Consider the following 17,218-nt stretch of genomic DNA (forward strand, 5'->3'; position numbering starts at 1 on the left):
TGAAAGTGACTTTTACCAGCACGCTTAGGTAGCTATATATTAACGAATCCTATGTCATTGTTTAACTTTGTATAACTCGAAAATAGCGTGTATTTTTAAAACTAAAAAAAATTTTACTGAAAAAAAAAATTGTTGCAATAATCATAATTTAACTGTTATTTACAGCCATTTTTTGATGCCAACTATATATTATGCTTTTTAATCATGCAAATTATAGCTATTAATTATTATTATTACATAAGAACCATTTTGCATAAGATTTAAAACGCAGATCGCAAATGCAGATAGCACAGCCTATCAGAGACATTAAATATTGATGCTTTGCTTGTTACATTTGCGTTTGTGGCCTATGACTCGCGTTTTGTATCGTATGCAAAATGGTTTTAAATAACAAGTAAATGTAAAAAAATAGTTATATTTATTATCGTTACATTTATTATACAGGAATGTTTATTCTATTTTTATTAATTATATTTTGATATTGAATTTTTATTAATATTTGCAATTATTATATAATAGTTTATTGTAAAAATTTTAATTGTTAAAACTATAAATATAAATAAACCATTAATTAATTATCATTAAGAGGATGCTAAACAGCCCGTCAAATTTGATCCAGGTCGATAATGTAGAGTTATTCATTTATTCTTGTTCATAAAAATATTTGTTTCAAAATACAAGTTATGTAACTTATACCGACAAATGAACGGTACACCACAGAACAACACTTTAATAAATATAACTGTTAAGTTTTAATTAAAAATATTGATTATAGATTGAGGAATAAGACTATATTCGTCAAATTACGATTACAAGCCGTAAAAAAGTTATTTATTGGATCAAATTTTGTTTATTTAAGCGCTTTTACTGAAAAATTTGTAATAAAAGCGCTTAGATGAACAAAATTTGGTCCAATAAATAACTCTTTTTTACGGCTTGTAATCGTAATTTGACGAATATAGTCTTATTCCTCAATTTATTCCAAACTGCGGTGTATCATTCATTTGTACGTATAAGCTACATAACTTATATTTTACAGCAAATATTTTTATGAACAAATAAACTTTAAAATTTTTTTTTGCATTCTTGATCTAATCGTTCTTAGATTTATGTGTACGTACTTTAAACGTGTAAAAGAATTTTAAATTCTGTAAATTTATTTCAAAACTAAATGGTTAAACAAAATGTCGGTAAAACAGACGAATTATGAAAATAGAGCTTTTAAATATAATTATTTTATAATGTAATTTTTATAAATATAAAACATTTTTTTTTTTAATGCAAATTATGCGCTAGATATGTATCGTGGAAGTAAAGAAAATCTGATAAGTAATCTATTGCGTTAGTATAAGTGTTCCAGAGATAATGTAATTAATAAATGATATAATAATTTTAAAATATAATAAGAGAATGATATAATGAGATCTATGACATACATGATAAAAGAGTAACGTGCAAGAATTAATTCAATGAATTATGTAAAAGAAATTTTGTTTCCTATATTGAACTAAATATTTTAAAGATATTAAAAAATATTTTTTAAATAAAGATATTTAAAATATTATTTAGCAAAAAAAAATTTTTATGGAATTGGTATTATTTACAAGATTTATGTAAAATCTGACAAAGTTGATTACAAAAATTACAAGTTTTTTTTAAATAAAAATCCTATAATTTATGTGAATATATAAGTTTAGGTATATTATTTTATACACGGTTACCAATAGTTGTCGGTTCCATAAATTTGTTGTGTACACTTTTCATATCAAAATATGTGCGCAACAACTTCTCGAACCGGTAACTATCGATGTACGGAATAAGTAGTACTCCAGCATTGTGTAAAGTATGTCATAATGCTCATGTCGGTATTAGTCGACGTCATGAAGTTTACTAAAGAGATATATAAATTTAATAGATGCAAGTACAGTGCTTTCACAATTATAAATCGGTTTATTAAACTTTTAATAGCATCAGTAATTTTATCATTATACTTAATAGCAATAAATTACTTATAATTTACATTTACTGGAAATTAAGTTAAAGCTAATTTATATTCATAAATAATTTAATTTAAAAGTTTAAATATGAAGTTAATAACTTTTTTCTTTTATATTTGTAATAGATGACAAGACAAGCTATAAATTAAAAATTTTAACGTAGTCAAAGATATTTTATGTCAGTTTTCTTTTAACGCAGTTATAAAATTTTATTATATCAATTTTGCAGATTTGTTTAAATTCTTGCATAAGTACTCTATGGGATTAATATTTGAATTTTATTATGACTACGGCAGCAAAAAGATGTTGCTTTCTTTTAAAAATGTCTTACAATCTTCAATGTTAAAATCATTGTTTTATTGGAATATATAATCTCTATCTTTCTTAAATTTTTAAATAGAAAGAAACATATTTTTTAAAGCAATTCTACGTGTATTATCTCTATCAATTTTCTTTCAATAATAGTAAAATTTTAGTTTTTTTATTTTTTGGCATTGTATAATTAATAAATACTTTTTGCTACATTTATTAAAAATATTTTATAAATTTTCAAATATTTTTTTACATAGTTAAAAATAAATTAATATTTAATTGTCCAATATTTAACTTATTATCATAACGGTATTATATTATAAAATATTTTGTTTTGCAATTATATTGTAATTTGTAATTTTTAAATAAATATTTATTTTGCGTAAACTTTTACTAACAAATAAAAACGACATTCTGAAAAAATTAAGTTTATAATACTACGTTCATGCTTTCAAGCTAATGCTTTGTGTGATAAGGTCGCCATTTAACATAAATAATAAAAGTAAGGTCACGAATCAAACATTTATAGATAAGCAATATAAAATATTTTAAAATTATAATAGTTTTAATTTAAATGCCAATGCGATAATATGTGTAAAGTTCGATCGATATGTAAAGCTAATCGTGCGGCCAATGAAGTAACACATGAATGAAATGGCACTGATAAGCATAAGTAACTTTCATTGTATCTTTTTCGTTATTATAACACATGAGAGATGTGATCATTTTTATAACCCACTAAAAAAATTAAAATTGTATTTAAGATTGGAAAAACGATTAAAAACTGTGATTTAGAAATATTCAAATTTTAAGAACGCCTGGAAGTATTTGAACCATCTCTTCCTCGTTTCAAATTAAAGTTCTTCAGTTAGAATAACATCGACAGCAGCTCGATTGTTTAAATTCTCTCGCTTTTCTTGGACGTAATAAAATTATACCGAAGTATCTGTTATTTTTATACACGCATCGTGATCCATTTGAAGCGCTTCCGCTCGAACCGGCTTCCACCTATTACCTCCATTGAGAAAAGAGAGTCCCCGGACGTTTTCTCGCAGAGGTCAGCAAGCCAAGGCTCCCATGACGGACTATGGACACCAGTGGTCGTCGTCGAAAAACGGGGCCTAAAGTGAGCGGCCTATAAGAGCGAGCTTCAACAGATGTTTGATTCAGTGTAGTCAATGTAACTCGTAAGGCGAGTTGGATACAACATTTATTCGTGTGTGTGTGTCAGTCCGATCTATAATATTACTATCTTGTGTGTACATTTGTTTGTCGACAGTGCGTGTTGTTGAGCATCGAAATTATCAGTTCTCTGTATTTATCACTTCCCAGATAGCTGGGTAATTGCTACTTAGACCCGGACATTAGAGAGAGATAGCTACGACGTTTAACGAGAATCCCTAAAGTGCGTGAGATAACCGCATTGGAATCGAGGTCGAGTCGATGCTAGTCGATATATCTCGCGATCTGGTCACAAAGTAGCTGTTACAATGTGTAATATTGATTATCAATACGATAATGCGGATTTGAATATTATGAAAGTATTCGTAGAATCCGGAAAGAACGATAAGCGTCAAAACGAAGGTCGAAGGAGCTTACTTTTATGAAAAGATTGCTAGATACATTCGGTTTCGATAGTATTTTCATCGCCAGATTGTCGGAAGAACCTGCTCATTTTGCGAACCTAGAATCGAAATTTCGTTTTTTATCAAGAATTGTGAACACCTATTCGCATAAAAACAACGAAATGCTCTGTATTATAATCTGCAGATTTATAATCTGCAGTATGTAAATTAGGCACCGTGACGTTCACGTGAAAGAGAAATCGACGTCTTTTCTTCTTCGATTGAAGTTTAGTCTTGGTGTATATGTGACATATTAAGCGATGCGCTCGTATAGATCTGATGACAATTGCCGACGTTGCCTTCAACTTGATCGATTATTCAAAAGGCTATATTACCTCTGGAAACACACGATCCGACGCTATTAGCCTTGTAGTTGGAAGTCAGATAGCGCGCGCATGGTCTACCTTATGATATAATCGATAGCTAGATACGCCACCTCATGATAGACAGTTTTGCTTCGTTAATTCGACTTAGTCATTGTGACATCGTGGGGGAATTAATTGTCGTTTATCCCTCCTTTGTATCATTCGTGTCTTCGCTCGTTACACGCGAAGCGATAGAAGCTATTGCCGAGATTGCCGAATGAGGATCTCACCTCGTTTCTGCCCGGGTGTTTCCGAAGCAGCGAGAAACTGACGGACGGGATAAGGCAAAGTTTCTACGGGAGTGCTTTACGCCGTGAATTACGATCCGTAGACGAGAGTGCAATGTTCTCCGGGGAGATGAATGAGTCCACGACCCACGCGTGAAGTCGCAGCACCACGTGGCATTCATTGCCGGGCCAAGAGAGAGTTGTGTCAGATCGTAAGTTTTCTTCTTTTTTTTCCTTTTTCTATTTTCTCTGATATTGTCATTCGTTTCGTAGTATTTTGTTTTTAGTTTCTGGAATGCATTCCACTTCACATAGAGCTTCAAGGATGATATTTATGTGATCGTGTTGAACAAATGCAGTAAAAGAAATTCTCTTCTATTCGTTTTAATTTAGTGTTTCTTTTTTTTCTTTATATAATATAAAAAAAAATAAATAAAATTATGTTTAATTAAAAGAAAACAATATATTTTTGAAGATGTATTTTTATTGTTTTTAAATGTATGTACTGAGAGTGTACATTGATTAAATTTTTCTAGTTCAAGTATTTATCTGTTTTAATTAAATGTATATAAATATTTGAATTAATGTTTAAATATTTTATAGTATTTATGTTGAATAAATAAATACTTGAACTGAAGAAATTTGAAAGTTTGAAAATCAAATTAACAATCTTTTTCTCAGTACAGTAAATCAAGTTTGCAAGGAAATATAGAAATTCATAAATCTTACAAATTTAATCTCTTGTTTATTAACATATGAAATTTAAATAATACTAATTTATTTCACGTTATTAAGTCCCATGAATTAAATTAAAAATGTCAGCTAATTAAAAAATAACGTTAGGAAATAGAACTGGAAAAAAAATTTTAATTTAAACATAAAAATTTAATTATAAAAAGTACATACAATTAATTTTGCAAAAACAATTGTTATAAACAAATTATTTTTTTATATATACAGAGACTTATTTAAGAAGTTATACATTTTTAAGTAATTTTTTCTGTAAAATTAATTGCAGCAATCAGTTTCTATAGTATTTTTCCTCTGCAGTCAATTTATTAATTTGTGTGAGACATAACGTGTTAAAAAAACAAAACATGTAATTGGTATTGAATAACTTTCAACATTTGTAGTAATTGTAAGCAAGTAACGTGCTCAGTTGCAAATATTATACACTAATAGTTTAACCTTACTTTAAATGTTAAAAGATATGAATGTTAAAAAGATATTGGAATATTAAATATTAAAAAATTCTGATATGAATATGCAAAAGATTGTTGAAGACATGTTAAACAGTATACTTTTTTGGATACAATAGTGTACTTTTTTTCATTATAATTATAATTATATAATACAATTCATACAATTAGAGAGAATTCTTTGAAAGACAACAACAAGAGTTGTTACCTGACGTTTTTCCTTTTTTCTTTTCGCTTTCTTGGAAAGTTGGAAAAAGAAAGTTGAAAATATGAACAACCATAATTATCGTTAAAAGACGTGACAGACTTTATATATGTATAAAAAAAATGTCAAGTTTGACATGTAAATCAACTGTATGATGGAGACAAACAAATAAGCTCTGAACTTAAATGAATAACAAAGTTTTATCTCTGCTATTTTTATTAAATATTTTTATTGTAATTTATATAAGTAATGTTATATATCTTAATAATTACGACAACAATGTTAAGAATACATCGTTGCATGAAGAATATATTATTAAAAATACATTTTGCATTAATTTTCCTTTTGATGTATTTGATAATTAATACAATTTTGATAAATAATTGCAACAAATTGCAATAATGTTTTTAACATGTTTTTTGGACGTATTATGTCCCGATTTTGGACATTATGTGTTGTCTGGGGTTAACATTTCTTTTGTGTATACTTTTTTGTATATCTTTTTACTTTAAATTAAAACGCTGCTTCATACATAATTATGAGATATCTATATCAAGTTTTTTTTACGTTACATTAGAAAATTATCGCTATTTATTTCGAAACAAGTTTGCATATGCAATAATCTCATGAAAACTTTATTTATATGCTTAGAAGATTTCTTACGCTTCCCGAGAGAGGACAGAATTAAAGTTTTAAGAGTTTCTTGGACTGCATAATGCGGAGCGGAAACTGCAGTAGGGTTGCGGTGCCAAACGTGACCAGAGCTTGTTGGTGATAAATGTAGTGATCGAGACGCCAATCTCGCGTAACGAGGATATTACCCGGAGATTTGTGAGGATTTCAGTTATCGCAACTCAGTCGAATTAATATGGCTGTTGATTTGACGTATAGGTAACAAATACTTTAAAATAAAATAAAAATTGTTCTATTAAAACAAATTAGAAAATATAATTTTACATTCTCAAATCGTTGTGTTATAGTGAGGAAGGGCGTGCCATGATGAGTTACAATTTAATCGAGAATCCATCGGACATGGAGAATAACAATAATAACAATGTGAAGAAAGAAAAGAACATTTTAAATAAGAAGGAAGAAACTGTACAAAATTCATCGAATTCAAAAGGAGTGCTCGCACAGGTGAGATATATAATATAATTTATTGTTTTAAATACATTTGTATAAAACCATTTATAAGACGAATTTTTTGATTCATTGATTGAACAATCGCATTATACGCACTTATAACTCTATAAAAGTTGCATTTGTGCATAATGCGATTGAGCAATAGATAAATCACAAAAACTCTATATTTGAAATAATTTTTTAAACGTTTTTATTAATATCTTATTAATTAAATCATAACGCATGTGTTGCAATGAACTTTGTAAAGTTTGAGAATTTTTTACTCTATCAAAAACCATTATGCGTATAAAATTATTTATTTTTTCATTCACATGTAAACTGATGACTTTTGCACAAAAGAAAATTTCCAATGCATGGCAGAGATGCACTGCTCAACTATGCGAGATCAACGTAGATATTCTGGATTACTGCCAGAACATTTTTCTGTTAAAAATAGATAGAAAGGTACCAAACACAGTACACACACACACCCATCCTTTTTCATCACTCGTGTTTTCTTCTTATTACTCGTTTTATCATTTTTCGAGAAAAAATATGACCGTAATGTTTCATCTGCAATAAATGTTTTTATTTAAAAAAACTGCTAAATACGGAATTATACTTACATTCTTTCAGCGAAACATAAAATTTGTGATTTTAAGTAAACAAGAGCGTTTACCATAAAATATACATAATGTTTCTTCATCTCTTCAGTGTCTCCGTAATATACAAATTACGTTACACTGGAACAAATAAAATTGCGCTTAATTCTCTCGATGAAGACTTGGCTCGTATACCAGCCTACCTTTCTTTGTCTGCGACGTATTATTTATTGCTATTCACAAGTTACATATCTGTATATCTCGAGCAGCGAGAATTCTGAAGTGTATTTTACCTTGAATGTCGCAAGGCGCATAAATATCCTCCAGCAACCTACGTCAGTATCTATGAACCTGCAGCAGCAAGACAAATTCCACGCGATATAATAGCGATTTAAGTTTCATAGAAAGAGAGCAGCGAAGCGGCTAGTAAATCTTGGCGAATTGTCAACCGCAGGTTTCTTATCCTCTTTCCGATTAGTTTGGGCTTGGTCTTGTACATGACTATATGTCTGTTCGGGAACTGTTCCAAAGTTCTTTCCCACGACTTTGGTTCTTTTGCGAAAGAACTGAGTAGAACTGCGAAAGAACCAAAGAGCACATGTACCTTTCGAACGTTAATCTTTCAGCGCAGTGAAACTTACTAAAAGATTATGTCCAAACTTAAAGGTATCAATCACTTAGTGATTGACATTTTTTCCTTTTCAGTTATCTCGATTTACAGATACATTTAATACGGACAATAAACTTTGAAATATCAATCGGTGCATTGTAGCCGTGTACTTCATTAATTTACTATGTTGAATGAAAGATTTAAATATACAAAATAATAACGTTATAACAATTGTGGCGAACACAATTAAATAATTAACGATTCAATTGTTTGCAGTTCTTGGTAACAGGTGCAGTATTATTGGTTGCGACCGGAGGCGGCATGCCGATTGGTTATAGCGCCGTTATGTTACCGCAGCTATCAGAAGAAAACAGTACTTTGCATATAGATCGCGAAACTGGATCCTGGATAGGTAAGAACGCACGTTTAACATTTTTATTTTTAATAAAAAGATAGAAGACAAGAAATTTTTTAAACACTTTTGCAAAACACTGAAAAAAAGAGTCTTGTTGAATTAACTGGAATTAAATTAACGGTTCAGATTTCTAGTCGATCTTACCAGATTTCCAATTAATTCAACAAGAATTTTTGTTAAATTAATTGGAAATTTGGTAGGTTTAACTAGAATCCAAACCGTTAGTTCATATTCCAGTTAATTCAACCAAATTTTTTTTTCAGTGTGGGAAATAAATTTTTATGAATTTCTATTTTGTTTCTGAAATAAGTGAAATGATAGACAATGTTTTACATTAAATCAGAAAACACAATCTTTGTATACTTGCAATTTTTTGCGTGAGATTAGTGAGATTCTCTCGCAGAGACCTTGCGAGTTCAAGAACCAACAAGCAGGTTCAAGGTTGCACTATCACGACCCTCGCGCAAATGAAGCGATCGTCTAACTGATCACTGCATGGCGTTACTGACCTACATACTGTCTCATTGGATAATTGAGCCTGTCTCTTTACCAATAAGTGTCAAGGCCAAGTTCGTGCAGGAAGGATAGCACGTGTGGGAGCCTTGATAACAGAAATGATATTCGAATATAAGTACAAATTGAATTGAGTCAGCTAAGATTTGATTTGATTCAAATTCGAATCTCTGTACAGATTTATAAATCCATTCGTAAATTTCGACTTTAAGAAATTTGAATATAAATCACATATATTAATAATCTTATAAAATCATATTTAAAATGATTTTATATTAGATATTCAATAATTTGTTTTGCATAAAAACCTTTTTATTATATATATATATTTAACTTAATAATAATTATGTTGTTATTCAGATAGCTAAATCTATTATTAGCATGTATTGCAAATGTGTGTTGCATATTATATTGATAGAAATGTAAACAATAGCCGAGCACATAATCTACTATTTCCCTAATAGTGTTAGAAATCAGAAAACAGGTTTTGCATTATGATATCATAATGGCAAAGTGTGTTATATTTTTGTTACTTTTCTGTTATATTATAGCTGGTAAATCGTAACAGCAAAAACTAATTCAAAAATTATAGTGGATAGAAATCTGCTCTATTATGATCAAATTTTCTATCATACTGTCAATTGGGATATTAGATTTTGTCAGTAAGATAATTATTGATTCGATTTGAATTCGAACAAAAAATGAAATTCGATAAAATTTAATTTGGTGTCGAACAACTTTGATTCCTACATTTATATCTTAATAATTCTCAAGATCATAACTAAATAATCACATGGAAAACATATAATCTTCTATAAGTGCCGTTTAAATTAGTCTGGTAATTTGATTTTTATAATTTGAAATTGAAATAAAAGCCAGAACATGAATTTTAATAATTTTTTCGTGTATTTTTACTTATCTCACGTGCACATCGCGTATAAGCTGTGCAAAATACATTTACCGTTCTAAACATACAACATACAAGGCAAAAAGAACAATACAAAGTGTCTCAGCACGTAATGTACGTAATATCATTACTTATACATATAGCGTGGAAATATATTTTATCACGCCATAAAATTTGCGATGCTCAGCACATTATACATTTTACAGTTTGCAAATGGTGGATGTACGCCTCCTACTATAAAGCTATGCATTTATGTATACGAAGTCACATGAAAATTCGCGATATCGCTTTATCGCATCGATTTCATGGGTAGCAATAAAGCAATAAAAAATGTCTTCTATTTTAAAAAGCTATACAAGAAAAATTTTGTTCGTAAATTAGACTATAAATCTAACGAAGATAATAAAGATTAATTAAACATAACTTTTAATAATCTATCTACTGAAATTATCGGAAGTGTTTGCTATTTAATGAAGCTCGATAAGATAACATTAATTAAATTATATAAGGTAATATTTATTAAAATATTAATTAAATTATATGACAAAATTTTACATAAAATAACCATTATAGGACTCGAGATAGTAACGAAAAAGTAATGGAAAACTGCTGCGTAGTAATTAGCGTATAATTTATAAAAAATATTTAAACAGATTTTTTGATTATTGACCAATTTTTTGTATTATTTTTATACGTATATTTATTTATTTTTACTTGTTTTAATGTAATAATTTATTATATTATTATAATATTAAAAAGTTGTATTTTAAACTTATTTATGTGTGGATTACAACTATTGTGAATTTACTTTTTATATTTTAACTACATAACATTAGTCTTAAATTTATGTCTTATATTGATATGCAGTTCATATGCATATATTTTTTGATATTTCTTTTCCTCAGGGATACTTTCATTCAGAACTTCATCGTTTTCTCTATCTCTTTCTGTTTTTCATCAAAAATTCGCAAAGTGTTATCCATCTAGATGTATATGTCTTTTTAATGTATCAATCTCAGGTGTGTCACAAAATAGCATTTCTTTTTAAAGTCTAGGATGTATTAAAGAAATATAGGTTTTAGCTTTAGAATAAGTCTAAAACAGCATTTCCTTTTAAAAATTGATTTTATCGAATCGGAAATTAAATATATAACGCGTATGAAAGAAATACATTATAATAAAGTTTTATGTTATATTAAAGAATAATCTAAATCTGTAATTTGCAGTAAGTCTATTTTAGATGTTATTTTATATTTAAAAAGAAAAATATTATATGCGTAATAAAATTAAATCATAAAACAAAATTTAAATTTTTATATTTTACTATATTAAATTAATAATAAAACGGATTTTGTATAGTAAATTAATTACTTTTGTACTTTTATACATGTATGCAACAACTTTTTCCTCGAGTCGCTAATGTCGCAGTTGTCCTGCGTCTGATTAAACTTGGATAACTGTAAAATCGTTCATCTCCGACAAAGAGGAATGTGTAATGAATCTCTTTAATTTTATTAAAGCGGAAGTAACACGGTAAAAAGACAAAATCGACATACAACGGAACACTGTGCGATACTGATTGCATTCCCTGGGAAATGAACGGAGTGTCAATAGCTTTGGACAAGAAGTGGAATTGCAATTTACATTAATTAGTTGGTTGCAAACATTCTGCAATAACAATTTCATTGACATCAAATACCAATAATAGAGGCTCGATACCAAGAGCAATCGCGTTATTCCAAGTTTTTCTAGAGTGCAAGTTAAAATAGTTATCATCTTTGGAGACTTTCCGTGTTACGGTATGCTTCTAATTATAAAATGTAAATTTTAACGATATGGGCTAACTTTTCTCATTTCCGGTAGAAAGGTGGAGCCTTGAATCTACGCTGATGATCGTCGCATTTTAAGTGCAGGAATATACTTATAATCTTATCCCTTTAAGTCATGGAATAGCAAGAGTAATCCGACTTAACAGCTTCTTCCCGACATCAATATAAATTTTCAATACATTGTTTCCTGCGCAAGCTTTTTGTAATGTATTGATAATTATGTACGCGGTGATAATACGCGATTATAATCGTGTTATTGCGAGTTAAACTTTTAACATTTAGTTAGAACGTCCTACGCTTAATCCAATAATAGTGTAGACACACATGCGATCGTAAATAGATCGTTAATTGCTCTGTTACGTTCTGATGTACAGTGACCTTTTTACAAAACTTGTTAGAATTTTTCAATCGGCGCGCAATTATGCACCGTTTAATACTTTCATTAGTGTATAAATTTATATTTATGTTGCGCTTAGAAACCCAAGACTCCAATTTCATTAACCTTTTATGGCACACAAATCCTAATCCGGACGAGAAAAGTGCGTTAAGGTTTTCTTCCAAACTCTATCTACAACTCAGAAAAGTCAGAATTATTGAGGTAGATGAAGGAAAAACATGAGTAGAATATTTGTATTTTTTTTTACATAGAAAAACAATTAGTAACAATTAAAACTAATATATTCTATTTAACACAATTATTGTTTTATATATAGAGTGTAACTGGTGGTATTGTACACAATTACACAAAATGGTGAAATTGTATACAATACAATCAGGAAGAGTGTTATTAGTTCTACATGAAAGATTATTATAAGAAGTAATAGAATTTAAAAATTAACATATCTTGACATAACATATATGGTAAAATATCTTGCGTGAAGTTTATTTTTAATAACTGTAATACTTTTATACATAGAATAAGATAAATCAATTGGTGTAATAAAAATGCATATATAATGCAAACTATCGTTTTTTTATTTAATTAAAAATAATCTAAATATTAAAATAATTTAAATAAATTATGCTTTTATTAATACAGTGTAATATATTAAGTTTTTGAGATATAAAGAGATGGTACTTTAAGAGACCTATGTCAGAATTTTGGCAATCTTTTAATATTATATTCTTGTATTCAATATTATATAATGGTTATTTGAAAAACAAATATAATTATTTTACTAATAATTGAATATAAGTATTAAACAATTCTTGGTTTAAAAATATTGTTATTTTCTATCGATTTTTCTTCTCAACTCATTGAAATTATTATTGAATAAAAAAAGTATTTATTCTTTCATGAAACTGTATAACATATTTTATGTAAGGATGTTATGTCTGTTTAATGTTATATAATCTCAATATTTATTCAATTTTTATTTTAATATTTATTTCGAAAATTTGCAAATATTTTAAAAATAAAGATATTCTGAAAATAAGAATTTTAATATAAAATCTGGGTTGATTTTGTATATTAATTTTGTATATAACATGTAGATCGCAATTATTAAAACAACGAATTATTATTTGTTCTGTAGCTGCAGTACACAGTCTGGCAACTCCTGTCGGCTCTTTATTATCAGGACCGCTCCTCGATGCAATCGGTCGACGTGGCTGCCTTCAAATGTCGGTAATTCCTTTATGTATAGGATGGTTAATCATCGGTTTGTCAAGGACCGTCACTCCTATTTTAGTAGGAAGAGTCATTTGCGGTGTGTCCGTAGGATTCATGGCAGTACCCGCTCAGGTACAAATTCCATTTAAATTTCATGACTGACATTTGAATAATACAAAATTTATTATGACAATTATTACGATAATTATGATCATTATTGTGATACAAAAATTTTCGAAGTTGGAGATAAATCAACATTGCATATTTTTATGCAAAAAATTACATTGAATTTTGTTAATTCAATTTACATACGCTTTAATTTAATTTATGCATCGCCATTATATGCTTTCTGCATTGGAATATTAATTACACGTGATAAATTTTTAATGCCCAATAACGATAATGCAATTATCTTTTTTGTAATTGAATTAAATTCTCTTCAAGCATAAACGAATATTTGGTGCTGACTTTTACTATTTATTTTATTTATCGGTTTTTTACTTATTTTTCTGTTTTCTGTTATTAGTACAGTAGTCAAAATTCTCAGTATTATTAAAAACAATATTTGCCGTTTTCTGTTATATAAATAAACGCATTTCATTTATTAGATTATTAATTTTATTACATCTAATTTAAAAAAAGAGATTTAATCTTAATATCTTAATACTTTATATCTTAATACTTTTATAAAATCAATTAGAAATTCTTTAACCAGAAATTTTTATTTTTTATTCTATTTTATTTAAATATTAATTATGAAATTACAACAGAATTTTTTAATTTTTAAATAACAAATCACATTACTCGCTTATGTGTTGCTCATTAAAATGTTATTAATATTGAAAGATTATTTCAAATTGTATATTGTATGATCTGTAAATTTAGGTACTGGTAGGAGAAACGGCTTATCCAGCTCTTCGAGGCTTCCTGGTAGTTGGATCGTTCGCTTCGTACTGCGCCGGAATCTTGCTGGTTTATGCTCTTGGCGCTTCTTTTAATTGGGACGTCGTAGCCTTCTATGCTATCATTCTGCCTGTCGCGGCCTTTGTCGCCCTTTGTTTGATACCCGAAAGTCCCGCCTGGCTCATTAAACGGAAGAAAATTGAAGAAGCCAAGAAAGCTCTTTTGTGGCTCAGGGGTGGCGATATCGAGCAAGTAAAGAGTCATAAACCTTTTTCAGCAATACAAAAAGTTTTTGCTTAGCTAAACTATAAAAATTAAAATTAAAATAAAGCGGCAAATATGAGTTAAATACCTAGTGCGCCAAAATAAAATAATACCAATCGTTAAATATTTAAATTATAGCATATTGAACATTTCGGTTCTTCCTTTAAACCATTCTTTTGCATTTGTTTACAATAGGTACGATAAAAAGATGTGCAGTACTGTTAACTTCGAGGCAAAAGTCTTTTTTAATGAGGAGATCTAAACATGAAGCTTTTAACTGCATGGACGTAGTTCTACTGTAAATAAATTAAAATTTATAGGTAATAAAATGGACATAATGATTTATGACGCGTTAAAGTTACATGAAATCTTATGAATATATATAATAATTATTATTCATTGAAGGAATCAGAAGCGCATTTTTATCTTTGGACTCTGATTTTGCAAAATTAATTATTTATTAATTTATATCGTAAAAGTGTGATTTGAGATGTTAAAGTTCTAAAAATAAAAAATCTGTCCAAAATTTAAGGAAACTTAAGGGATAATGACCTATAAATTTTTTTGTTCTCGTGAAATATTTGATAAGAAAAAAAGCTGCTTTATTTTAATTTTTTCTGTCAATTTCCTATTATGTATTCTTTTAACTATGAAACTGCCATAACAATATTACAAATGATTAAAATCGTTCTAATTAAAATTGTTTTAATTAATTAGATGCTTAAGGAGGTAGAATTGCTGGAGACAAATATAAAGGTCGATCTCGCTAAAAAGACTGTAAATACCACGTTTATGAAGAAGATCTCCTCGGCGATGTCTACAATTCGCGATCCGGGCGTCCTGAAACCATTAATTATTATCAATGTGTTCAACGCGTTTCAATTAGCCAGCGGGACGTACATTGTCATCTTCTATGCCGTTGATATGATCAAAGATATAGGTAAGAAAGAATTTCAACTTTATTTTTCGGCGAAACTTTAATTTGCAATTTTATGAGGGAAATCTTAAAGGTAGATGAGACAGCAGAAAAAGTACAGGAATTTTTACCTTGCTCGTAGGCGACAGTAACGTGGATAATTATTTAGCGGCTGTAGTGACGGCAGCTATCAGATTTATCTTCAGCATTCTTTCTTGTGTTTTGTTACTTAAAATGGGCAGACGACCCTTAGGCATTGTTTCGGCGCTCGGCACATGCTTGGCTTCGTTGATCCTCGCGGGATATTTGATTGTTAGAAAGGAGGGATCTTCCTTAGATGTGAGTATCCTGACATATATCTTGTTTTAAATTTGTTCAATTGTTAATTATTTGTTAAAAAAGTTGACAAATAATTTCAGGTCTACGTGCTGACCGTATGTTTGCTGTTTTACGTTGGTGCAAATACCTTGGGCCTTTTAACGCTTCCTGGACTGATGGCCGGTGAACTGATGCCGCTGAGAGCTCGTGGCATTGGCGGCGGATTCATCTTTTTTGCCTTCAATCTGTTTCTGTTCTTCCTGATTAAATGTTTTCCATGGGTAAAACTTCGTATTATAAAACTTAGAAGTCAATTGCACAGTGCTCCTTCTGTGTGTGTGTGTGTGGAAGATAAACATTTAAGTTTTTATTTTATATTCTTTATTCTTTTGTTTTTTTATAAAGACAATATGCTTGCAAATCTATAAATATATGTATAATTTAAAATATTTTATATATTTTTTTATTTTATCGATATAACAAGTCATAGATGTAATATTAATAATAGTAATAAATAAAGTGAAGTAATAGATATATAAATATGTTAAAGGTAAATAGTATAGTTGGTACTACGGGAGTCTTTATTATCTTCGGCATCGCTTCTCTTTTGGAGGCAATTTTCATTTATCTTGCTCTGCCAGAAACGAAGAATTGTTCGCTTCAAGAGATTGAAGAATACTTTCAAGTAAGAAAATTTATATAAGAAATGGAACAGTTTATTAGTGGCGACAGTATAATAAATGTATAATTGTGTTTTTACAGCAAAGTAACTTCTTGTGGATAAATAGAACACAAGCGAAGAGAAAAGACACACGCTTATCTGCAAAAGCTGAATCTGTTAGTTTAGTTCCTCTACCTGAGTAAATAAGAATAATATATGATTAGAATTTTATACGACTGCGATATTATTTTTCTATAATAGACATAATTGAATATTTTTGTACTATTTTAAGATACCTCTATGTCTATAAGAATAAAAATAAGATACCTCAATATTGCATTGATATGCGGAAATATATATAATTAGATAAATAAAAACTAAAGAATAATAAGTATATTGTATATTTGTAAGTTGAAAGATTTTATTTAAATTTTATTTGAATAAATTACATTTTTAATAAAAAGATTTTTTATTAATTTTATGTAATTATTGTTAATTATTTTATAAATTAAATGTATATATATATATAATAAAATAACACATTAAAAAATTATTCAAATCTAGATACAACTTTGATTTTATGGATAAAAGCATTGGAAAGATTCAAACGTTTATT

The 17,218-nt window shown here is 28.6% G+C and overlaps 1 protein-coding gene and 1 long non-coding RNA gene across 2 annotated transcripts; one reads left to right on the top strand and one right to left on the bottom strand.

Annotated features, from left to right (window-relative positions):
- The first annotated feature begins 2,685 nt into the window (after positions 1 to 2,685).
- LOC105828665 (facilitated trehalose transporter Tret1-2 homolog) lies at positions 2,686 to 16,993 on the top strand. The gene is made up of 11 exons (XM_012667128.3): positions 2,686 to 4,738; positions 6,582 to 6,821; positions 6,911 to 7,067; positions 8,541 to 8,676; positions 13,464 to 13,672; positions 14,426 to 14,695; positions 15,425 to 15,647; positions 15,766 to 15,962; positions 16,043 to 16,222; positions 16,492 to 16,626; positions 16,704 to 16,993. The coding sequence occupies exons 2-11, from the start codon at positions 6,799 to 6,801 to the stop codon at positions 16,803 to 16,805; spliced, it is 1,632 nt and encodes a 543-aa protein (XP_012522582.1). The 5' UTR covers positions 2,686 to 4,738; positions 6,582 to 6,798; the 3' UTR covers positions 16,806 to 16,993.
- LOC118644459 lies at positions 7,368 to 8,509 on the bottom strand. The gene is made up of 2 exons (XR_004962235.1): positions 7,732 to 8,509; positions 7,368 to 7,625 (listed from the first exon to the last, which is right to left on the bottom strand). It is a non-coding gene; the product is annotated as an uncharacterized LOC118644459 (long non-coding RNA).
- Positions 16,994 to 17,218: the final 225 nt, after the last annotated feature.

The sequence above is a fragment of the Monomorium pharaonis genome, chromosome 2 (genome assembly GCF_013373865.1).
Source record: "Monomorium pharaonis isolate MP-MQ-018 chromosome 2, ASM1337386v2, whole genome shotgun sequence".
NCBI classification, from domain to species: domain Eukaryota; kingdom Metazoa; phylum Arthropoda; class Insecta; order Hymenoptera; family Formicidae; genus Monomorium; species Monomorium pharaonis.

Coding starts and splice junctions, on each gene's coding strand:
- LOC105828665 (XM_012667128.3), top strand. CDS start 6,799: ATGGCTGTTGATTTGACGTATAG. Junction 7,068..8,540: donor CAAAAGGAGTGCTCGCACAG/GTGAGATATATA, acceptor AATTGTTTGCAG/TTCTTGGTAACAGGTGCAGT. Junction 13,673..14,425: donor TCATGGCAGTACCCGCTCAG/GTACAAATTCCA, acceptor CTGTAAATTTAG/GTACTGGTAGGAGAAACGGC.